The 25319-nt window shown below is 44.3% G+C and overlaps 1 protein-coding gene across 1 annotated transcript; it reads right to left on the bottom strand.

Moving 5' to 3' along the window:
* Positions 1-69: 69 nt before the first annotated feature.
* PHAF1 (phagophore assembly factor 1) lies at positions 70-25319 on the bottom strand. Its single transcript, XM_072967511.1, has 16 exons — positions 25024-25319; positions 19548-19630; positions 15778-15861; positions 12050-12093; positions 10025-10104; positions 9641-9735; positions 8816-8913; positions 8612-8724; positions 5816-5949; positions 5358-5441; positions 3947-4029; positions 3484-3527; positions 3066-3109; positions 2856-2914; positions 2156-2228; positions 70-1545 (listed from the first exon to the last, which is right to left on the bottom strand). The coding sequence occupies exons 1-16, from the start codon at positions 25085-25087 to the stop codon at positions 1459-1461; spliced, it is 1269 nt and encodes a 422-aa protein (XP_072823612.1). The 5' UTR covers positions 25088-25319; the 3' UTR covers positions 70-1458.

Genomic DNA, 25319 nt, shown 5'->3' with positions numbered 1-25319 from the left:
CTATAAATTTCCCCATATTCTTCAACCACCCCCTTTTTCATCCCTCCCCAAAAAACAATGCCTCCATGCTTATTTTAGTACAAACACCCCAGCAACAGCATATTGCTGAGGGCATAGGTCTTTATTGGAGGAGGGGTGTGGGCAGGGCATGAGGAAGGTTCCCCCATTCTACGAGGATGGGAACAGTCCTGGCTGCCACACAGTGGGATGTGCAGGGTGTCTCTGGCCAGGCCACAGTCCACATGGGAAGACACTAATCAGTCACAAAGTCATGGGAATGCCACACAAGCCTGGCTATATGCCCAGGAACCACAAAGGAGCCCGGGACACTCATTGTTAAACTATACAGGATGAGGCTGTACATGAGTTAATTACAAAAGTCATATTTACAAAAATCTGTACACACATTTGAAAAACTCACAAAATTGTCATCTATGTATCACAAGTTGCTAGACCAAAATATTAAAAATGGGATAAAATTATACATTTCTCTTCTCAATTCTTTTCAAAAGGATTAATATTTTTAAAGCACATAAGCTACTTTCCTTAGTAAGTCCCATGAAGAGACTGAGCAGCCAGCCCTCCTTGAGCCCCAGAGGCCTTGAGCCATGAATGGGCCTGGCCAGGAGACACTGCCCTGGCTTGGGACAGCGAAGCCAAGCCCATAGTGCAGAACAGAATGCTGAAACACAACAAAAGGAGGAAGATGTCTTTGGCTAAAACTTTGGCATTAAATAAAAAAGGCAGACAAGATGGAAACATGCAGCCCCGCCAGCCAGGTTGGGCAGAGTAGGGGCACAGGCAACCCTGAAGGCTCGCTCCAAGAGGGGTGGGAACCAGGTCTGGGCACATAACTCAATGGCAGAAAGTTGTTTCAACCACCTGGGTGTGCCTACTGGGCCTGGCAGAGAGCGCGTGCAAGAAAGGAACAGGGAAGGGCAGGTGGGCCACCTTGGGCACAGCCAGCTCATCAAGTAACTAAAGTGGATGTAGTGCAAAAGTCGCAACCAAGTACTGTGGACATGCTACCTGCTTGCCTTAAGGGTAATGTGGCAATGTTGGGCCAAAGGCAGGACCTTGTCCTCGTCCTGGGTTCCTGTGTCCTCAGCCACAGAAAGAGCCCCAAGTTTTCCCAATGTGTATGGGACAGGGGAGACAGAACCCTGCCTCCTTACATTAGTAGAGAGCTCCTGGGTCCAGGTATCAAGGCTCAGTTTGTGCTTCTCTCTGCAGTCTGCGTCCCCTGTTGGCACCAGCAGGCTGAGAACAGACAGAGGAATATCTGGCTCTCTCACCCCATGGCATAACATCCAGCCTGAGCCCCACCTCAGAACATCACAACAGCCCTTCCATACTGGTAAGGTGTCCGAGAAAACCCACAGGGTAGCACAGGGAGGCCCACTGGACAAGATGTGAAGCACAATTCCGTGGGGCAGAGGGACATGGGTGGTGATGTCCCTAGGGGAGCTCTGCTGTTCTCAGGTGGGCACCAGGCCTAGGAGGGCCATAAAGGGTCACTGAGGCAATGTGGTTATTCTGCATGACCTAGAATGAGAAGAGGACAGTAAGTCAAGGGGGAGGAATAGAAGGGATGTAAGCAGAGCAGACAACCAGACCCACAAAAACTACCACTGTGACTTGAGGGAAGGGACTTGAGGCAGCTCCTGTGCACAGGGGTTGGAACTTGTGTGTGTAACACACCAGCCACGGGGCTGGGCTGATGCCTCAGCACCTCCCAACTCATGCTAGAGGTCTTCTCTGCCCTCATGTCTGCCTGTTCCTCTGGGATACATCAACTCCACCATGTCCATTTGTCCAGTCCTGGACACACTAGGGGTCTAGGTTATGGCATCCAGATGGGAAAACAGGGGCAGCTCATTCTTCTTCCAAGCCAGGGGGGACTCTATAATCACCCCATAGCACATTCATTCACGTGCCATTTAAAGGCCTCTAACATCCCTGGACTTAGCCCCACTTGCCCTGTGGTTCCCATTCCTACTGTACTCGCGTTTTCAAATCTACATGTAGGATCCTCATTACCTCTCAGTTTGTTGGATTAACTTGCTCAGCAGGTTAGGCGCTCCCTTCCCAATCTCTCTCAGTCACTCGCCTGTCCTTGCCATGACTACTGGCCCCTCAAATCCCCAGGGCTTACCTCAAAAATCATCCGCTGAAGACCAAAGCAGAATGTGGAGCCAAAAGGGTTGGTGTTGTTTGGGGAGGAGGACCTGAGGCCGGGGAAGCCAGAATTAGAGGGGCAGACAAAGGCCAATGCCAGCCAGGGCATCTAGTCCTTTTTGGGATGGGGGCTATTAGCTAATGATCTCTTAATGGCTGTGAGCATCTGTTTGCCACACAAGTCCTTGAGGTCCCAGGCACAGTGATAGGTCTCATTTAAGCTCTGAATCCTACATAGTCCAGCTGTCACAGAAGTTATTATGCAATTGGACTGGAGTGGTGCAAAGTCAGGAAGAAGAGGAGCCTCAGGCAGCATGGTAACCAGGTATTGAGCTGTAAGCTACGGCAGGTAGCAGCTTTGAGAGGGCAAAGAGTACAGGACAGCTAGTCAAAACTGCCTCCCTTTCTGAGTAACTAGGGGTGAAAAGGTCCCCATACCTGGAGGCAGGTGGGGAAGGAGGGAGACCTATCCCCAGGGGGCAACCTCTGTGGTACAGGTAAACACAGAGAACAGCTGGCCCAGTCCTAACATACAAGGTTGGGTCAGGAAGTCTGTTTGTGGCAACACCAGAAATTTCTGTCATTTTTAAGTCATACCCACTGCTAGAGACTTCCCTAGGCCTTCTGGGTTGTAAGGAGCCGGATGGGGTAGTTAGAGACAGCAACTTCCCACTCACCTATGCAGGACAACAGGCTTCTCCACAGGGTGGCCCAGAAGTTCCTGGATGTTGTCCCACTGCAAGAGGGGTGGTGGGTGACAGGGGATTAGCAGAGACCTGACCATGCCTGTGACCAATGGCTGGCCCAAAGGATATGGGGCCCTAGACTGCTGGCAGGCTCACACCTACCTCATTTTCAGAATGTCAGATGGGAAAATAGAAGTTTACCTTGCTGTAGGTTGTGCATGTTTCTGTCTGACCATCTGTGTTTTCTGAAAAGAGAACACACTATGGTTGACAGCTGGCCTGGCCTGTATTCAGTTCCATATCTATTCAGGTAGATGGCTCAGCTCACCTGTGACGCCAGCCTAGCTACCATATGCACTGGGACTGAAGTTTGGACACCAGTGATCTCAGTCATAGGATAAGACCTTTAGGGCCTCCAGGAGACTATAGACCAAGAACAAGGCAACCCCCAGAATAAAGAGCCCAACCAGGCGAGCTGAGGCTATATGGGCAGAAGCAGGTGGGCAAAGACTCCACAAAACCTACTAATACCACCCTCTCTGCGTGGATCATCATCTCTTCTCATTTTGAGAGACTGACTCTAAACCCTTTTCTTACCCTGAGGACATTGACTACTTACCTCTCTTTATGGTTAGTGGGATCTTGAACTCACAGCGGTGATAACTAGAGAGAGAAGGCAGAAGGGTAAAGGGTGGACGCCCTGGGAAGCCTCATCACCCCTGCATCTGCATCCCAGGAAAAACAGGATCAAGATCACTTGCCCAAAGCCCTGGCTCTGGGCTCGACACAGTGTTCACTAGGAGAGGCCAGATTTGGGCACTGGAGTCAGAAAAGGGACCAGCTTGGGGGGCTGAAGACCCTATTATCTATCAGAAGCCAAGCTTTCTGAACCTATTTCCCTATTTGTAAAATGGGTATAAATGGAGAGATGCAAGGTAATGGACACTATACCAGGAACAGAGCACTCAGGAAATGTTCACTGCCCATGAAACACCAAACATCCAAAGCCACAAGCTCTCCTTCCTGGGGATTTTTTTAGCTCAAAACTCACTTCTTGGAGGGGCAGGTATAGGTATACTCACATATTAAAATTATAATGTCCAGGGTAATTGGTATGTAGGACAAACTTCTTCACTTTGTGTGTATTCGCGTCAAAGAGAATGTCCTGGGATAGAAAATAAAGATGCCGAAGTGGGGAAACTTACTGAGGCAGGTGACACACACCCAACCACCTATAGGCCTCCCCATCCTAAACTTTGTACTAGCAGGCCCGGCAGACACAGGGGTTACAGTTCCTACTGCTTGGGAACCCAAACATAGTCAGGGAGATCTTTCCTGACAAAAAGGACCTGGTGAAAAATCTAACTGAGCACAGATTTTGACTTAAAGGCTACCAGGAGGATTCAGGGGCCACCTGACTCTAAGGGGCTCAAGGCACCTGGCTATTCTGAATGCCATGACCTGCCAGGCACTTCTGACTTCCACAGGCCTACTCTGTGGGAGTCAGCAACCCCTGGAACTGAAATTCCAGCTTCCAGTCAGGACTCAGATCTGGATGACATTACCTACTCAACACTTCTTTACCCTTCCCCCAACTCTTCCCAGCTTCATATCCTCCCAGCTGTTCACACCTGTGACCCCAGGATTACCCCAGACTGCACTCTTCCACCATAGCTATACCATGTCCTATTAGAGTTGGTCCATTCACTACAACTTCCACTTATCACTGGCCCTGGAACTCAAAAAGAGGTCCAGCTTACAATAGTGCCATTCTCTCCTGCCACCATCCTATCATCAAGAGTTTATGATCCCACTGCCCCACTACTCCTGGATCCTCTTTGGTCTTTTCCACACCAGCAGACCCAGTCCCCCTTTCTTTCTCGGGGTATACTCTTTCTTTGCTCAGGACCTCAGGTCCTAGAAAGCCAAAAGGTTAGAAGACCCAAGAGGCCAAGCCCTGCCCTCTGAGATGCATCCTGCTAGACAACAATTTCTCTCACACACATCACATATAGCAGCTGGACTATCAGCACTGATGGTGGCCACAGCTCCATTCAGCACCTTAGGCCCAGAGCATAGGGCTTCAGCAATGCCTCTGGGCTGATCCCTAAAACTACAAAAGCGCACTCCCAGTCTTTAAACCATTTTTTGTCTCTCTGTTTTGTGACTCCAGAAGAAGGTCTTCTGTTCTACAAAATAGCAGTTCCCAAAACATCTTGAACCTAAATGATTCCTGCACTTTTGGAGCTTGTTTCCCTCAGAAAAGAAGTCAAGATACACAAGGAAACTTGGTGTTTCTTAGCAATCCTGGTGTCAGGAAAGGTCTACTTTGGGGTACCAATGCCAATGCAAAACAGCACTGGTAAAGCCACCTGGGGCTAGGTTCCCTGCTGCTAGGTATGGTTACAGCTGCATGTGTACACACAGGTGTGCCCAGGTGCACTGCCCACCCCCAACAGAAATGAAACACTTCTCTAAGGAATCACAACTTACCACTCCAAGAGTGAAGTAGTTAAAAAAGTAGTCATTGCATTTGGATGGAACTTGCTTATGAGGAGAGGGAGAATGAATCTTCATCTGTTGGGGGGAAAATAACAAGGAATTAAAATCCAACCTCTTAATACAGTTCTTGGATTAAATGAGTCTGTAGATTGTGTTTCCTGTATAACATTAATCTAATGGGTAAGCAAGAGTGTGGGAGTGCCAGATGCTGGTGCCCAACAACCCAGCCAGCTTTGGCAGATTATAGACTGGGCCCCGGTCTCCAAGGAAAGGCAGAACAATCTGACCAACAGGGGTCAGAAAAGAGCTTTCAATTTACTTCTCCATCAGCTTTAATAGAACAGGTTCTATAGGAAAATAGCAAGTAGTTTATATTTAATATTAAGTTAATGTTGATAAAAAAAAAAGACAGAGACCACCTATTCACTTTATAAACACATTTTCCCTACCTTATCTTCTGACTTGTAGAAGACCTTGTGTGGAGAGCCAAGCATGCTAAGAACATCTTGGCAGGAATCGCCAAAATACACCGAGCGTTCAAATACCCGCATCTTGGCATCTGCTAATAGGCTGGGTCCACAGCCTGCAGAGAACAAGGTAGAGGTGGTCAGGTTCCTTGTCAGGGCCCGATACTCTGCAGCCCTGGGCCCTGGGAGCACCAGAGAGGCAAGTGGCTGCACACTGCATTATCAGGTCCGGCTGAGGGGCAAGACCGCATGTAAGCAGAAATACCAGGTCATCAGGACTTGAGATGCTACATGAGGTCACTACTCAAAATAATGCCAGAGACGCAACTCAATCCCACAAAAGTGACATGGAGCTCTGGAAACGTCATTCACTGACTCACCAGTTACTCATTGACACCATGGGCTAGGACACTTTGCTAAACATTGAGGAAACAAAGGTAGAAAAATAGGTACAGCCTCTGCCCACACTGGTGCTTACGGTGTGGAGGTTCCAATCAGACCATCACACAACTGTAACTGTGGTACAAGGTACAATAAACAGCAGCACAGGTGCTGTGGACATATAAAAATGGGGGCTATTATCTCTTACAACTGTCCAGGTCCCGACAAAATACAAGGATTTATATTAAGAAGTACTTCTCAGTGGTAACCCCCAGCAAGAGACTGGACCTGAAAATCACTCTATAGATGAGCCAAAAGCAAAGAATCCATTAACTTACTCCCTAATTCTACACACATCTGATAGACCCACTAACTCTCAAGAGACAAACTGGGAAAGTGGGAGAATGAAAAAACCTTCTCATTTGCCAAAAGTTTCTCCTTTGGGAAGAATCTTTAAACCCTGACTTTTTCTAATACATTTCAGAAATGGTTCCAGTTAAACATACATATGCAGAAGTGGTTGTGGAATACCAAGAGACACACCAACAATAAAATTTCCCCCATTCTGTGGATAGGAAGACAAAGTATTCTGCCCAAAGTGAAAAAGGAAGCCAAGAATCCAGAGGATTACAATTCCTGGTACCATGAAAACCACTATCATCACCTTACTCTGCACAGGGCTTTACAGTTGACAAAGCTCTTTCTTGTATAACAATCCATTTGTTACATACAGAAGACTTCAGGAATCCAAAATCTGAAATAAAGAGGTACTGAGTTCTCCAACTAAGCCAAGAGTCTTTATTTAGTCACAGCACAAACACACTGAGTGACAAAATAAAATGAAAGCTGTGTTTAAATTAACTAGGTCCTGGGAAAAAGCACAGTCCACATTAACCTATAAGTCTATAAATCTTGCAGCTTAGGCAAGCCTGGGTGACCTACAGAACCCACCAAAAGTCCTGTCAAGCTGGACTGTGCCCGACGTCTCCAGATACCAGATACTCATGAATGTCTAGATGGGGTTACAGGGAAGGCACCCTTCACAGGTGAGTCTCCTCTCTTGTCTCACTCTACCTGAAGCCTCCTCAGGTAAAATTACCCTTAGTTTTAGGAGACTATTTTAGTTTCTGATTGCCTGGAGTGAGTCTTCCTATAAATTATTGTGAGGATCAAGACAGTTGAATAGACTTTCCACATTAAAATCATCACTGTAGCCACAGTCCATAGGAGAAAGACATAAGAAAGGAGTTGCCAGGGACAAGCTACCTTTAGGCTTGTCAAAGGACACTCTCAGTGAGTACTGGGTTGGATAGTAACTCATTGACGTCTTGACCGTAACAAAATGTTTTCCCCACTGACCCTGAAAGCAGTAAGATGTGACTGCTAGAAGTGTCCTGTACAGGGTGGAAGTCAGAATTGGTTGAGAACTCCCCTCTCCAGCCTCTCAACAGGCTCCTCCTGCTGTCATCTGGGATAACAGCACCATCCTTGACTACCCTACTGTTTCAAGTAGCAGCCCTTCTGCTCTGAGAAGACCCTAAATCACTCAATCTTGCTGCCACATCTCAATTCTCTCAAAAATTCTAGCTCAAGTGCAATGTTCCTTTAAGTAGCTAGTGTTCTGCCATGGCTGGACAATATTTTTTTTTTTAAATTTCTAACCTGGAGCCTGTGAACTGTCTTTAATTATTCAGGGGGATGAGTTCAGTTTATATACAAGATTCATTAACAGTTAAGATCTGACACCCCAGAGACTGATGCAAGACCCCAGTTTATGAATAAACACTGGCTAGACTATGAGCTCCATGAAAGAATGCCCTTTCATGGAGCTCATAGTCCCCAGGCCAACTTTATGGAGGTAAACCCCACTGGAGGACCTTGGTATTACTACACATAATCCAAGGTCTAAAGGAGCTAAGATTATCCAGGCACAAGAAAATCACAAGATGAAGCGTGAATCCTGGAGAGACCAACCACTTGAAGGCAGCAACTCTTTTTTTTGTTCACAGTCAGCAAAACTCAGCAGGGTGTGGCCATGCCACAATTCAACAAGTTCTTCTTGCCAGCCTTCTCTGAGAAATGGGCGCAAAGAGTGGAAAACGGGAGAACAGACAACACTGTAGCCCATAAGATATATCTCCAGGACCTGGGAACCACTGCAAAACTACATTAAGTACACAGAAGGCTGATGTACATGCTGAGGGAAGCAGTGTTACTGTCATTTATTAAGATTTGCTCAAGATAAGACTTTCTTATCCCTTCACAAATTTAAATGAACTTTAACCATAATCATCTGTGCCATTTGTCTTCTACCAACTATCTCGAAGCACATGGCATTTTAAACTGTGTCAACAAGGATATAATGGAGAATCCACCACTCTAAAGCCAGTAACTGACCTGCAGCAAGTAGGCGAAGTCGTAAACCTGAGGGTCCAGTTCCATCTCGAAGAACATCTACACTCTCAGCATACACATTGCCCAGGAAACAGCTCAGAGGCATCACAGGAGCCCTGGGGGCAGGCACAGAATGAGCAGAGGCTTTGCGTTCCCTCCCAGGCAACCCACGGCCTTAGCGTGAAGCTTGTGCCCCCTCACACGTACTTGGTATCCTGAAGGCTGTTTCCACTATAGATGTACATTCGTTTCACAGTTGCTCCATGGGGTATCTGGAGAGAGGCCAGACCATGGGCAAAATTGGGCTGCAAACACAGAAAAATTTCAGTAAAAACACACTGCAACATTGTGCTGTACACTAGAAATTGATACACTGTAACCAACTACACTTCAATTAAAACAACAACAACAAGACAAATACACTTCAGGCCATGTGACTCAGGCTCTGGCATTTCCCTAAAACTCACGGCCTTCAAAAACTGGCCAGGTCAAAGCACACAATCAAACCTGCCTCCAGGTCAAAAAATTCACACCAACCATGGAAGTTCTTCCTTAATGTTACTTAGTTTTTCATTCTTTCATCAAGGAGAAAATGCAGAAATGCCTCCTTTAAGAAAATGTAAACTTACAAAAACCTATCATTTCATAACCCTAAGGATGCTGTTGCCTAAGGATGAATGAAACATTTTGCTAAAAGCAATACATAACTGAAAGTCCAGGATGAATTCTCTCAAATTCTAGGCCATTGAGAAAAACTGCAGTGATCTGGTGTTTTAAACTACATGACAGAGATTTACTTACGAAAAATGAGCTCAACCTCACTTTTTAGCTGGAAGTGCCCCCTTCCTGGGAATGCCAGCCTGAGCTTTGTTCTGTCAACTTCACCCACTCTACCCACCCTGGCCCCTGAAGATATCAAAGACGATGAAACCAAAGAAAGGGTACCTATCCAGCTTCCCCCAATGGCACTGTCTGCTGACCCATATCACCTGGGCATTGGGCAACATACAACAGGGAAAGAGAAGGGCTAACCTCGTACTTAGGAGCCTCAGTCCATGAGTCCAGCTGAAAAGAGAAAGACAGTCCTCTGAAGTTGAGGTGGAAGAGCTGCTCAGCGGAGTTGTACACTGTGGGAGCGGGGAGAAGAAAGTGACTTGGTTGAATGGCATCAGAGGCTGCAGACACAAACTAGCCAGGCAGCAGGTAATGACTGGCAACACCTTCCTTGAGTCTCATTTCTGAACTGAACTACTAGGCTGAAAACAAAGGGAAGGAGCTTTCCTTCACACCCAAGTACCAACCCCAAAATCCTACAGGAGCATGACTTTGGGGTTGGGGCTGGGATGGCACTCCTTGCCAGGTTTATCACTATGGACTGCCACAGATGACCAGAGGAATCCGCTGGACTTGGCTTACCTCCAGGATGGGTTGCACCAAAAGACTGGTCAATCTGCTCAATTGTGGGAGCTATGGCTTGAGAATTGAAATGTACGCCACTGAAAAACAAAGATACTTTTTAATACCAGGCTTTGTAGGATAGACTCACAGATCATTGGAGACGGTGGTTGGAAGCTCTTAAAATGCAGGTGGGTGAGTCTACAATAGCATCACAATAAAAGTTTAACTACAGAACTTTCAAATAATGAGGTCAGAAATAGCCAATTCTCCTAAGGCTGATATACAGAATTAATCTTCTAGGTCCTCTCAAGACATCTGTGGCCACCAGGATCAGCTCAGAAGGAAATAAATCCAGCCTCAACCTCATGGCATTTGGATTTGGATAGAGCAGTCACAGAAATAGACAGTGTTAATGTGTTTTCCCAGGATGCCTACTTGTAGTGTGGCTTGAAAAGGAATTTTCTTAAGAGTATAGCCAAGCAAGGCAGCTTGTTTCCCTAACAGGCACAGCCAGCACTCATGGACTGGATGAATGGGTACGTGGATGGAAAGGAATGGATCCCAAGCAAAGGAAAAACACCTGGGAGGGGGATGGGCTTGGAAGCCAGGAAGGGCATATGATTTCAGATGATGGACACAAAGATAAGTCATTTATGACTTTGAGGAAAATGCTTAGAGGTTAAGAATACTTTTTTTAAAAAATTAGTATCATTTATGGAACACCTGTTTTTAAATTTTTATTTCATTATTTTTTATTTTTAATTAATTCATTTAAAAAATTCTGGGGGGAGGTCATTAGGTCTATTTGTTTATTATTAGTTTTTTTTTAATTGGGGGTACTGGGAATTGAACCCAGAACCTCATGCATGCTAAGCATGTGCTGTACCATTTGGCTAGACTCTCCCCAATTAATTCATTTTTTAAATTTTAATTTTTTATTGAAGTATAGTTGATTTACAAACTTTCAGGTGTACAGCAAAGTGATTCAGATATATTATTATATATATATATTTTATATATATATAAAAATACATATTTATACATATAAAAATACGTATTTTTTTCAGATTCTTTTCCATTATAGATTACAAGATACTGAATGTAGTTCCCTGCACTATACAGTTGTTGAAACCAGGCACTATACTATGTGCTTTACAAGCATTATTTCATGTAATCTTCCTAACCCAGCAGCCACATTGGTTTCATTTCTCTAGTGAGAAAAGAAGCTCAAAGAGGTTAAATGACTTGCCCAAGTTCACAGAGGTAATAAAATGACGAAGCCATAACTCAAATCCAGGGAAGCCTGACTCTAGACCCCTCACTCTTACCCACTGACTCTTTAGAGGGTAAAGAGAAGCCAGACCCTGATGTACGAAGGCCCCAACAAGCCAAGAGACAACCAGAATCTGCAGGGGTCAGTGTTATTACACATTTGCTTTATCTACTTCTCTACTGGCAAACACTGCTCAAGTCAGCCCAGGAGCTGATTCCTTTCACACAACTGAAAAGGCAAAGCTGTTAAGGAAGCTTACTCAACGAAGTATTCTAGATGCCAGCACAGTGCGTTACCATAATGGGGGCTCAACTATTTGTGCATCATAGACTATTCCCATTTTCATTCTAAAAAGCAGATTTTGGCCCCCTAATAGTGGTCCTTTTTGGCATTCTCTTCAGCATAGGCTTTGAAGTCAGATCTATTTGGTTTGTCCCACCTCTGGTGGTCATGAAAACATAAAGAGGTGACAGAAGAGGCTGTGCAAGGAAAGGCAGCTATGACCTAGGAGATGGTCACAGACCTCTGAGCTAGGGTCCCGCTTTGTTGTGGGATTAAATAAGCTGACATCTTTGTGAGGTGTTTTACACACGGTGTTTTCTTCATGAGGTTTCCTTCTCTTCCCCAGGAAACTGAGTAGGCTTGAAGGCTGCCTGAAGAAATCATGGCACCAGAACTGCTGCAGATGGGAATCCTTTACTAACTTAATATGGGGAGCAGATAAAGTCCATGTGTACCAAGCCTATGACACATACCAGGAGAAAACTTACCAATATTTTAACTTTACTTTAGTTAAGTCATATACTTCAATCACCTAAAGACAAAAACAGATGTTTAAGAGTTGTTAATGTTCTGTAATTTAAAAAATTAGTTAAAAAGACATTTATAGAATGGTGAAGAAAAAAATTTTCACTAGTTGAAATTCTCCTAAAGCACTGCACATGACCTTTTGTTCTCGTTTTTATATTTGAAAGAAAAACCCATACCACACAGACAGCATGAACTTTACCTTCTCTCTCCAGTGGACTGTTAAACAGATGTCCATGGTATTCTGGGTCAGATTTTTATGTCTCATATACTGCTGGGTCATATAGAAGACTGCAAGTACCACGATATAGGACAGTGAAAATCTCCACAAAACAAATTCATGCAGCGTGTTAAGGCTGTAACCTGTGACAGAGATACTGAGCCCCCTTCCCTCTATTCCATACTTTGCTGCATTATAAAAACTCTAATCAAGTTACTTTCAAAAAAAGCTTCAAAATACCGTGGTTTATAAAACAAACGGGTGGAAGGGAAGGTCTATCCTGCTGGAAAACAAATCATATTACATTAGCTTAGGACAAGTGTGACAATATTAAGCTGTATCCCTAATGAAGGGCATATGGTCAAACCTGGAAAATTTCAGGACCCTTGTGAAGTTTCAGAGTTCAGCCTAGATGAAATGCCAAGAACTCAGGGAGGAAACAAAGGAAAAACTAGTGAACACTCAGTCACCAGTGATGCCAAGTAATGAGCACTCTCAAGGCTTCTATGTCAATGGCATCAAGGGTTAGTCAGTCAGCAGCATAGCTGACTGGGGCCTGCAGCACCATCTACTATCCTCCAGCTGAGAGGTGTGGCCCGCATTGTGGAGGGATAAGCAGAGCTGGTTTAGCACTGACAACCTGGGCTTCATCCTGGAAAGGGCTATGGGGCACTGGCTGTACAAGCATCTGGCATTGTCACAGGAAGAGACATAACAGGCAGTTCACTCTTGGTCAGACCTGTCCCTAACTTTATTTAGAGATCATAAACCTGAACTACAAGTTGGGCACCTCTTTAACTATAAGGTGCAGCTATTCTGATCCTACCTGCCGCTAAGAATCACTCCCTCTGCTGGGCTGTCGTAGCACTTCAATCTACCCTTTCCTGCATTAGTATATGCTGTTCACTGGTCCCACTAAGTTTAGCCCCTTGAGGTCTGGTTCACTGGTTTGCACAGAAGAGGTACACAACACACGTGAGGTGAGTCTGTCTGGTATGAAGCTGGTAAAGGGCAGTATGAAGCTTAAAAACATGAAAAGAGGTGTCAAGAGAGGTTGTGCAAAGGCAGGGAAACAGCTGATTCGTAAGACACTGGGTCTTCAGAAAACCTGGGCATGGCAGTATATCATGTCAAACTGGTAACTCATTTTACCAAGGCTGGGGTCCCATGCTGCCAGAGGCCTCAACCCTCAGCTGGAAGCCCTGCTTGTGTAGCACTGGTTGTTTAGGCACTCTGCCTCTCTGATTGCTACCACTAAGGCTGGCCAATGACCTTCCAAGGGCTTCCTGCTATTCATCCTGTGGGGGTAGGTCTCCAGGATATTCTTACTGTGTTACTATCACTCACTTGTCAACAGCCCAGACCAACACTTATGTATGGCACGGCATTTGTGACAGAAAGGACTCCAAGCTGGTCAGCACTCTGGGTTCCATGCCAGAATCAACCAGCAGATTTTGGCCCATGGAGCTTGCTGGGCCACAGGGACAAGTAGCTGGGGAAGTCTAAAGTCCATGGTTTTCCACCCTCTGGGCTGGAAAAGACTGATTTCCCCAGAGACATGGCAGCAGCTAAGATAGGAAAGGAAAAGATAGGTGGCTATAAAGGTTGTAACTTGTGAAGACTTATTCCACAGGGCTCTCTCACACACAGGGAGTAAGGATGGGGAAACTGCAGGAGATGGCAGCACTGGCGTGAGATGGCTTCTAAAGCCCTTGGATGGAAGGGCAGGCAAATAGGTCAGGTCAGAATTAATACCAACCAAGGGCACTCGAGGAACTGTTTCCTCAGTTTCCAGAGATTCAGGCAGGGCCCCAGCCTCTCCTTCTTCACAGGGATCTCCACGAAAGGCAGAAAGAAGGTTCGATTTTACCTCTTTTCCCATTCAAGTGTCCTTTCCATTCCTCACATTTCCACATAATACACTCACACTATTTTCATCAGCTTTTATCACATTATTTCCCATACCCATCAAAAGAACCTAAGCCATTTCTATTCCCAGTGGCCAGTCACCGCAGTCTGGTAATAAACGGTTAAAAGCTAGATGTCAGGTAGACCACCACTTATCCTCTGCCCCTCTGTCGTCTCACTGGTAAGTAGTACCACTCACAAGCTTGTTAGGATTAAACTAGGAATTTGCATGGGAAGCACACAGCCATATGTCTAAGGTGTCTACTAAATATATGATATTATCTTCACCATGAATAACTATGATAATTCTATGATAGGCTGTCTATCCATCCCCTATTATTGTCCATTTAGGTTACTTCCAGCTTTCCATTACTATGAAAAGCCCTGCTATATTACCCTCTCCATAATCTTTTTTTTGGGTTATGTTTCCTAAAGTGGGTTTACCAAGTCAAAGACAAATGACTCTCTGTAAAGGTGTTTCAGATTAGTGTTCCCTAATTTGTGATGAAGCCACATTGAAGACCATACTCTATCTTTTTCCAGTGTAGAACTTCTGGTCAGTATAAGCCCATAAGAAGAGGCAAGGAGCTGTGGGCTAAGAATCTTCACATCAAACTCTCCTTTTTGAAAAACCATCATAAACAAGGAATTCTTATTCCACGTACAGATTCTTTTTCCATGTTCTGTTTTCCTACCTCAGCAGCTCACCTGTGATGGGATGATGAGAACTAGGAAGTACCCACGTCTTCTGGAAAGGCAACTCCATAACCTAACCAGGATGATGGCTCTGGCATGCTACCACAAAGAGCCACACTTAACCTTTTGACTCTGAGGCATGAGTCTGATGTCACTTGACTAACCTGTGATGTTCAGGCATTTGTAAATAGGGTATTAAAAACACCCTGGACTGAAATATGTATTAGCAAACTGCACCTGAGTGTCAATTAAGACAACCCTACATACCAGCAAGTTGTTTAACATTTCCTCAAAGGGGCTGAAGAATCAACTCAGGGCTGGTGGTACTGAAGTCCAAGCCCCAACATTTTAGGAAGAACAGTTTCATTTTTTATCTTCCAAGTCTTACTGTTTGACCCAAAATGAAGAAAAACAAGATACAAAAACCTGACTAAAGTCTTTTGGCCCTATTCTGCAGTCAGGCCCATTTTAAGTACTTTTTTTTTTAAAGACTCAGGATAATCTATGCCAAACACTTAGCTCTACTTGTTTCCCTACCCAACACAAAAGGCCCCTCCCCGTAGCATGTCCCCCAAATCTTCAACACTTTTTCCCCTTCCTCTCTGGAGCCTGAGACTATGGGAATCTTGCATGATAGCACTACACCAATGGCGCTAGGAGTCTGAGACTAGAGTCCGTCCCAGACTCTATCCAACCACCCCCCATCCACTCCCAGCTTCTCTCTTTTTAGGGTAACAGGCACAGCTTCAATCCCCTATATTGTGGTTGTCTCTGAATCACAAAAGTCTACTCCCACTTATTAAAATATCCCACAATTGCACACATTAATCAGACTGACATGAAACTTTAGTTGTCATTTATAGTTACCTTAAGTCTCTGATTGAAAGCATCAAACAGTAGTTTGATCCCGTCCTGAGTCAGGTTAAGGATGAGGTCATGGCTTAAAGGAGACTACAAAAAATAATAATAATAAATAAACATACACTCTGAACAAGTAACTTATTCACCAGCACCTACTGAAACCTTACAATATAAATGCAGTGCACAGAGAACATCTAAGTGTAGACAGCTGACAGGTTTGGAAGCCAGAAACTGTTTTATGAATGCAATGTGTCTTCTACTTCCAGCCTGCAGCTGCTGCTTTGCAATATTGGTTGAAAAGAGATTCTCTTCCAGGCTTTGAGTTATTACCTGGGGAAAGGGCCAAAATTATGTGGGTATATAGGTCATTTTCTCTAGAGGGTCCAGGGTCTACATCTGTAGCATGGGTTTACTGCTATAAAACCTACAGAGCAGTCGATAAGGAATACAAGCCTTGTGAAAAGGCCTCACCAGGATCCAAATTCAGCAAGTAATGGTCAATGCATGTCAGCTGAACCTATGTCAGTTCACTCCAGGGCTGTCTGTACCACCCACAGGAAAAAAACCATTTCATTCTTTGACTGTTTTAAGCCATATTCCAGGACAAAGAAGTACCCTGTGATCTGACTATGTGTGAGATGACACACTTACTCCTCTCTCCACCCCCCTACCATCCCATATCACATGCGCTTCTTTCTGAAAAGCCCAAGTCTGAGATCTAAGGAGTCATATTTCTACATGTGCCCCTTCTGAGTCCCATGGGGGTGGGGAGCAGCAGCAGAGAGCAGCAGACAGAGCTAGCCTTGAGTCTTGGTGATCTGTGACCTTAAGTGACTCTTTAAACTTCTCTGAGCTCTAGTTTCTTCAAGGGAATACCATCATCCCTTCGCCTCCAGGGTTGTTGTAAGGACAGAGACAGTAGGTCAGAAAGCACTGGGCACAGCACTCAGCATAGAGTACTCTTTCCTAGTGTCTGCCCTACCTGACTGCTTCTGCTCCGATGCAATCAATTCAAAGTCTGAGGACTCTCCATAGCCCTGAACTAGGATGTTCAGCACTGTAAGAAAAACACCACCATCCAAAACCCTGCCCCTTCTTGAAACTGGCACCCAGCTGTCAAAAGAGTTTAGAAAAGTCTCTGTGGGGAGCTTTTCAAGGTAGGCCCAGTGAATGTCAGAGATAGTGATCCAGGCTGGAAGGCCAGGTGTCACTGCTGCTCTGGGCCTCACTGGAAAAATTCTCCCCCAAAAGGTTTCTGAGATTAGCTCAGAATGTCTGCTCCCTCCAACCCACGATCTTCACAGGAGAGTAGGCCCGGGTGGCACCATCATGCCTGGCAAACACTAGGAAGAAAGATGTTGTTATTTTCCAGGAAGTCTGTATGAACATCTAAAACCACTAGGTCTCAAGTAAGATAATGGAATAATGGACCCTGACCTTAGGTCACTTATTTTCAACCCAGAACAAACAGTTCTGTTTCTGAGAGGGCTATTTCATGGTAATAAGCAGGATAAGGCAACATTTTAGCATCTTTCAAGATCACTGCTTAGAGTATCTGAATTTTCTACACACTCCCAAGATCTGATCATTTTTCCCCTGGCATTGTTACAATTCAGGACGTAACTAAGCAATTTTCAAAAGCAAGTAAATCACCCTTATTATCAATGTTTTATATCTCCAGAACCAAAATACACATGTACTATGTGTTTAAGCAGACCCTTCCAGTTCAGTAAAGCTGTCTGCTGCTAGTCATTAACACCTTTTCCCTCTAGGAAAGATGAGACTTACTTGATAGGCACATTTAATTTCCAAGGTATGATTTGCTGGAGACAGATATTTCTGAAATGTTTAATGGGGCCAAATGATTCTCTGCATTTGATGGGAAGCAAGGAAACAAATGGCAAGTAAGGGAAGGAGGGCAGAAGAGGACAGGACCTCCACTTAAGAAACACCGTATCAGAGCTCTGAGATACTATTTCCTCTTGATCCTCATCAAAAGATTATTCTATTATAAGGAAATCATACCCATTTTGGAGAGCCAGACTGGTTATTAACTTGCCACAGTCACATAACCAAGAAATAAGGAAAGCATGGATCTGAACCAAGGTCTGGATTCAAAAACTTATGCTTCCACCTGCTTAGAAGATATTGGGGGCAATTAGCTTAATGCTAAAACTATTTATACCCAAAGATTGGAATGACAGACAACAGAGGTAGTGATATAAAAAATAAACTTCATTAAAAAAATTGGTTAAGAAAATTTAAAGCCTTTTTCAAATGTATCTAATCTTGGGTGCCCAATGTGATTTAACTAAATGTTCTGGTGGCTATAAACTCAGGAAGCAAGCTTATCATTCCTGTTTTGATGGCTGCTAATTGTCATAAGTAATTCCCTCATGATCTAACACTGAAAGTCAGATTAGGTTATGGATGATATGAGTGCAACAAAGAGGAAAAGCCACCATCTTTCACTTTATAAGTGAGAAACCACTTTGCCACTATGGCTCCAGAAACTTCTGCCCACTCCCACAAATCCTGTGTTCTGTGGTAGGCACCACAAAATATCCAAGCACTTGCTTGGTGATTAACCACTCCCTGTTTCAAAAAAGACCCCTCACATGGACCTCATTAGGCTGGCAGAGACGTATGGTACTATATAATGTAATGTCTGGGTATAGGTAACAGGCTCAACTCTGACACTACCAAGCCAAACTGGGAAGCCTCATAGAAATCTTACCAACCTTGAATCCACAAAAATTTTCTTCATGTCAAAAACAAGCTGTTGTTTGCTTTAGGATCTGAAACTAACTGAAACAAATAGAACTAAAATCATCAAATCAGTATTTAAAGGGTCTCAGAAAAGGTACAGAGGACATCCAGTAGCCTGTGCAGGATCAAAACTATTCCCTGAGATTTATGACACACAGGCTGCCACAAAGGTTGCTCCATAGGGCAGAACATGGTCTGTGTCCTAAAAGGACCACAGGTTTTTAGAGAGTTCAATAGAAGGGAGACTGCATTTTTAGAAAATTAAGAAGAATTCTATGTCTAAAGGCCTATAAAAAGGTCTCTAACTTTAATAAAACGTAATACAAAAAATTCTGATGTTCAGAAAGTTCTGCTTGGGTGCTAACCTAAAACATACTCTTCCTGGAAACTGAAAAGGTCTTTGTAGGTCCATGTAACATTATACCATAGGAGTTAATTCTTGGCACAACATTTAATAGAGGTCACTGTAAGTGAGACCGAAAAAAAAAAAAAAAAGGGAAAATATGCCCATTACTTTGGAGCCAATGTTTTGCAATTTCCATATGTCATATCATTCTCACTAACAAGGTAAGCTACACCTTCTTCTTTTCAAGTCTGGGATGTTTTGCTAGTTAGTAATCTGCACAGCAACAATCTTGAACACAAACCAAAGCAATGAACAAATGAGAAAAGACTATTCTAAACAAGAAAGGGGAAGGCAAGCACCCTAGAAGACAAGACCATCCCGGAGGTGACCTCACACTGAAAAATTCCTGTTTAAGAGCCAGTAGGTAAAGTCAAACAATCAAAAAACAAGTTCAGTTGTTACTGCTCTTCCAAAGTTGTAAGTACTAGGTTATCAAGACTACAAAAGTTTTAGAATCAAAGAAAATGTACTTGGTAACTGACTAGCACTGGAGATTCTCCCATTCAAACAGTGACCCAGGAATTCCTGCTAGTCAGTATCTCCCAGACCATCAACCTCTGGAGGTGTTGCTATTTCAGTAGACAAATCAGCTACCACTCACCTGTTCACTGTAGAGAACCTGGACATTTTTGATGATGCGACAGTGCTTCTGAAGAATGGCTACTGCTTGAGCCAGAGGCATTCCTGAAATAGAGCAAGGATACCTGTGTGGTTACTTGGGCTATCCATTTACTGACATCTATTACTGTATTAAGCATTAGTTCTTGTTTAATACCTGGGGTGGGACTGGGGGCCACTAAGGTCTACAGACATCTTGAGTTTAAAAAAGAAGTTCAATGAGCAGTAACAGCTAGAATAAAGTTAGCAGCAAGCACTAAAGGAACAGTTGGATTGTATAAGGAGAGGAAGTAACTATAGAAGGCTTCCTAGAAATGGGGACTTCCGTGCTGATCCTAGGTAGGCAAAGGGCTTGGAAAAAGCAAAGTCAGCAGGAACCAAAGAAGAGGGTGAGAAATGCACTGACTGAATAACTCTGGAGACCAAGGTTCTAATTCTCACTCTGCTATAATTACATACAACCTAGGGCAGATTCTTTCCTCTTTTCCTTTCTGGTATCTGTCTCCTCATCTTTCAAATGAGATTCTGCAGGAACACATGACTTATAAGGACTCATTAAAAAGTGAAAAATGCCCGACGTCTACCAGAATCAACTTATTTTACAAAGAATTTCACTGGATTCTCACTTATCAACCCACAAACATCCTCTAAATCTTAATACCTGATTTTTAAACTCATGGCCCATTATAAACGAATTAATATATATGCCCCAAGTTTAAGCAATCCAAATCCCAACGATATCTCAAAGATTCCAAGGACTCACAGTGAACAGCAAAAAATGTTTTCGCAGAGTCCATTATATGTCAAACAAGAAGAAACTGAGAGACACAATCCAAAAACAAAGACTCATAGCTTCATGAGTGCAAGGACACTCTGGATTTCCAGCATAGGACTGACCACATAGTGGCCGCTGAACAAATATTTACTCAGTGGGAATTAAGGGTTATGGGACAGGTAATGAGAAAGGAAGAGGGACCACCACATGACCTCAGGACAGCACAGCGGCTCACATTTAAGGTCAGCTTACCTCTGATTCAAGAAGAGGAAATGTGCAGAAAAGAGCTTACATATAAAGAATTAGAAAGTTAAAAAATGTGTGGCCCATCTACATTTAAACTGATCTGATCCTGGCTTTATTCAATAGTCCATTCTACAGTGTGAAGTTGGAGGGAACCAAACCTTAAACAAAGTACTTTCCAGCCTTTTATAGCACAGGGTCTGGCAAATAGTAGAGACTTAATAAATGTTAATTGAGAATATGAACAAACTGACACATCCTCAGCTTTGCCATTCCTGAAATGGAGGAGCATCTATGCTGTCTCTCCCAGAGGGAATGGGTAAATACCCATGTGGGGAAGACAGATAACTTCAGGTGCCAAGAAAGAGAAGGCTACATGGCTTCTCTGACCCATGTGGCACAAACAAGTTTCTTGAGGGAGGGCTCTTTCCCACCTAGCCACATCAAATTTCTGGCCTTGGAATCTCTGGGTCCTGAGTCATCCAGGGTGGTAACCCACCTGGAGGAGATAAAGCAGCCACCAATGACCACTTGTCACATAGCTCCTGGTAATGGAAGGCTACAAAAGGCCTCAAAAGGGAAACAACCATGTGTATAACAAAGAAACAAGAGCACTGTCCTAGCTCTAAGAGAGCTACCTAACCCCAAAAAGGGTGTGGAGCATATGATCAGTCTTCTAAACTGTACAAATCCTCTATCTTACAGATATCATCATTTGCCTGCTTCTAACCCTCCAATGGCTTTCCAATTCAGGGGGATAAAACCCAAACAGCATGCCATCACCTACAAGCCCTGAATATTCTGGATCTTGTCCACCTCCATCTTTCTTTCCACAGCTCACCATGCCTCTCTTTCTTCCAGGCTTTTGCACCAACTCTTGAGTCTGCTGGAATGCTCTTCCTATAGCTGGTTCTTCTCATTTTTCAGATCTTGCCTCACAGTTCACTTCCCTGCCTGCCTTATTTAACGAAGCCTCTCATCCAATTTGTCTACGTTAGCACCTTCCTTATACCTCCTTAATGGCTAAGACAATATCTGTCTTACTGCTGTATCCCCAGCCTTCAGTCACCATGTCTGGCACAATAGTAAGTGGTCTTATTTATCTGCTGGGCTCTGAATGAGTGAAACAAAGCAATTAGGTAGGATACATAGACCCTATACCATAGGTCCTTGTGATGACCCTCCCCTCTGAGAACTCTCATTCTGTCTCTACCAATAGCACTCTCTCCTGATGTTCCTTCAACTTCCCCAGGCCTCTGTGATGGGCAATATTTCCTTCTGCCCATCCCTCATTCACTCATTCAACCAACCATTTAGTTTCTGACTCACATCTCCATCTGTTTTCTGTATATATCAAAAGGCAAATAAAAAGTTGACAGATTAAAAGTGATTTTTCATCTTCTCTTCAATCTGGCTTCTTCTCTGTATTCTGGATCTCAATACCTTTAACATCTACCTAGTTACTCAAGCCAGAAACCTCTAGATTACTCTTCCTTACCCATCTCTCCAAATCTGTTCTCCCAAATTTTCTTCCTAAATGTATGCCCACAACACACTTTACTAACAGATATCCTCTTTTCCACTGAACACAGAGACTCTCTGATAGTACCCCAGGCAGCTAACTACCAAAGAGAATTAGCAATCTGGGGAACTGATTTTCTTCTTTCACTAGTACATCATGCTCTAATTATAATATCTAATTGTTTATAGCTCCTTACACACACCATCTAACTTTCCCATTTTTGTTTTTAAACTTGACTGGAAGATTTACATCCATGCAAGTGTAGATGAGAAATCTGGTGATGGACTTCTGAAAGGGCATTCCTGGTGCTCACTGGCTCCAGGAATGGTACTGGGTCTTATAGATTGATAGGAAGCCTTTCCTGAACCCTCAAGTCAGGTCAAGTCCCTTCTCCTCTTCCACAGCACCCTAAACAATCTCTACCTCATTATAATAAAATGAACTATTTATAAAATCCTTCCCTCCCATTAGACCAAACTCTTTAGCTTAGTCAATTTCTTACTCAGTTTTCAATGATCGTAAGCAGAGTCTACAGAATGAGCCTTCAACAGAGTGAGCCCTCAGTCTCTCTGGAACAAGGTTATCTCAGAGAAGGCTATTCTCCAGTGACCCTTTAAATCTACTCTGTTGGGCATTTACAAGACTAATTTAAAAACAAATTCAGAGATATATCTCCAACCAATATATTGTGCAAGTTTCACTGAAAACACTTCAAATCTGCACTGCTCTTATTCCACCATTGGTCATGCCATTGGTGGCACATTCAGAGACTCCTCTCTGGCTAGGTTTTCCTGTCCCTGTGCTGTTGACATTTCTCTAATATCCCAGCAGTACACAAAGGCCAGGAAGGCAGCCAAGAAGCTAGATGCAGCTCCCCACTGTGATGCCAGGCGATGATGGGAAGGGCTAGATACATCTGCATTTGCACAGATTCCAAAGAGAAACCTGGAGACAAAGCTAAGCCTATCTTCAGAAGGGCAGGGAAGCAGGAAATCCCTGTTTGGCTACTTTTTATCATCTCTACCTTTCTAAGCCCATTTCTCATCTGGCAAATAGAGGTTACCTTATAGAGTTGTGGTGACTTTAGTCTAGTTCAAGAATGTAATCCTAAAGCACAGATCCAATTCCTAGACGGATCCCTACCTTTCAGCCCCAACTGCAGTTTAAGTGTGTTGAGAGCTGGGGAGAAGATTGAGAAAGAGGGAAAAACTATTCATAAAGCTTGGGGAAATTAAATGACCACTATCAAGCAGACACAATTTTAAAATGTGGATTTTTATGACCTACATAGGAATTATTAAGGCTGAGGCTCTATGAGCTTTCCCTCAAAGTTCAGTTCTGGGCCCAACGTACAGAAATGCTCTTTTCACTATTCTTGGTTGCTATATAGACAGTTTGAAAGAACTACCCAAATCCTTGATTCCTAGAAACTGGCAAAGTTAGGAGAGGGGGTTAAGGCATCAAAACAGTTGACAGAAGAAGACTTACTCTTTTATCAATTTTTTGGGAAGTCTCAAATGATATCCTAATCACTACTTTTGACCAAGAGACTGCATGCACCACAGAGATCCACAACCTCCTTGCATCATCAAGCACAGTTTGAAGCTATGGTTGTGGTTTTCACTCTGCCCTGTGAAGTCCTGGTATAAGCAGAAGCTGTGGTTAGGGGAGGTTCTTTCCTAACTGGAAGCCAAACAGTATCAGCAGATGGATGAATGGGCCTGAAGGCAAAGATAACACTAGCCTCCCAATCAAGTACTTGCTTCACAAGAAGCTGCAGTACTTCACATCAGCTAAAATTTGGGGAAGAACTCTGTACGAATGGTATAAATTATGAGGGAAGTTGGCTGAAAATTCTCAGTAAAACTGGCTCTTACAACCCAAAGGAGGCTTGTTCAGTTCACGAAGACATTGAGCATTAGCAGAGTCCTACAAGCAAATCTGTTCTGCAGTTTCTCACCCACCCTATCTCCGTAAATGTGAGTCTTCCAGATTCAAGAATAAGCTACAGGCCAATGGAGCAGCTGAGTCCAGCAGCCCAAATTAGGGTGAGAAAAGTTCAGACCTGCACAAACAAACAAAACACAAATGCCTGTCCGCATCCCCTTTCCCTAGTGCTGAAACATAAAAACAAACACACACTAGGGTCATCGAATGTAAATACTTGTACACGTAAAGGCAGTGACACTGGGGATAGGGGAAAATGGGCTAAAACTCACAAAATGGCCAAACTCCATTTTTTACAAACTAAATGTTACTTTTCCCAAACTCCTATTTCATTCAACCTTTAACTCTCTTGGCTAAGGTCTGGGTTAGGATTACACCACACATTGACCACATTAAAAACTAGAAACTGGTTAGAAGTTCCTTTAGCACACAAACTTTCCTCAACTCCCTTGACAAGATCCCCAGCATCTGATGATGGGAACAGAGCCTAGGTTTCCCCTTCCAGAAAGACAACCCAAAGCCCAGAAAGCAAAGGGAGACAGATGAATGTGGCGTTTAAGGGTGTCAGTCACTTCTTAGCTATTTAGTCTGTAAAAGGGGAATTGGAGTAACAACAGTAGCGACCCTTAGGCCCCGGAAGCGTACTAGAGATAATTATGCACCAGAGGGCAGGGCCAGGCCTTAAGTAGATGTTTGGGGCGTGTCAGCCATTGTTATTATTATTACTAGCGTAGCACTGCCCCGGGAAGGGTCCTGGTGAGGCCTAACGCAAGGGCGTCAGGGTACGACCGGCTGCCGGGTTCCGGGGGTGGGAGTGGGTATCTAGTGCCTGGAGCCCAAAGAGCCGAAGGGACGGAAGAGGCGAAGAATCGTCGGCGCAAGGGAGTAAGGGGGCAAAGACCAGAGGCGGTAAGGGCCGGAAGGGAAGTACGGATCAGTGAGCAGGGTCGTGAGAGAGGACCCTACACTCACCTAGCGCGAATTCCCATTGCTCGTTCCCAAGAGAGCGCTCGGGCACCACCTCCAGATCCAGCATTGGTTCGGCTCGCCGGGCCGGGGCAGCCTCCCTGCGGCAGCGAAAACGGGACCGGAGCTGAGAAGACAAAGCAGCGGCTGACCCACCGCCCTCGTCGGCCCGCTCGGTTCTGCTCTCAACCTTCTATCCAGTCGCCAGCGCTACCGGCCCAACACACCACACCTCGCCTCACCTCACCTCACCGGCAACAGTCTTGGCGACTTGGGGAGCGGCGGCAGCAAAAGCGTCTGCG

This window comes from Vicugna pacos, chromosome 9, assembly GCF_048564905.1.
Source record: "Vicugna pacos chromosome 9, VicPac4, whole genome shotgun sequence".
Taxonomy (NCBI): Eukaryota; Metazoa; Chordata; class Mammalia; order Artiodactyla; family Camelidae; genus Vicugna; species Vicugna pacos.
Note: the sequence above shows the minus strand (reverse complement) of the source record. Positions and strands in the feature narration are given on the sequence as shown.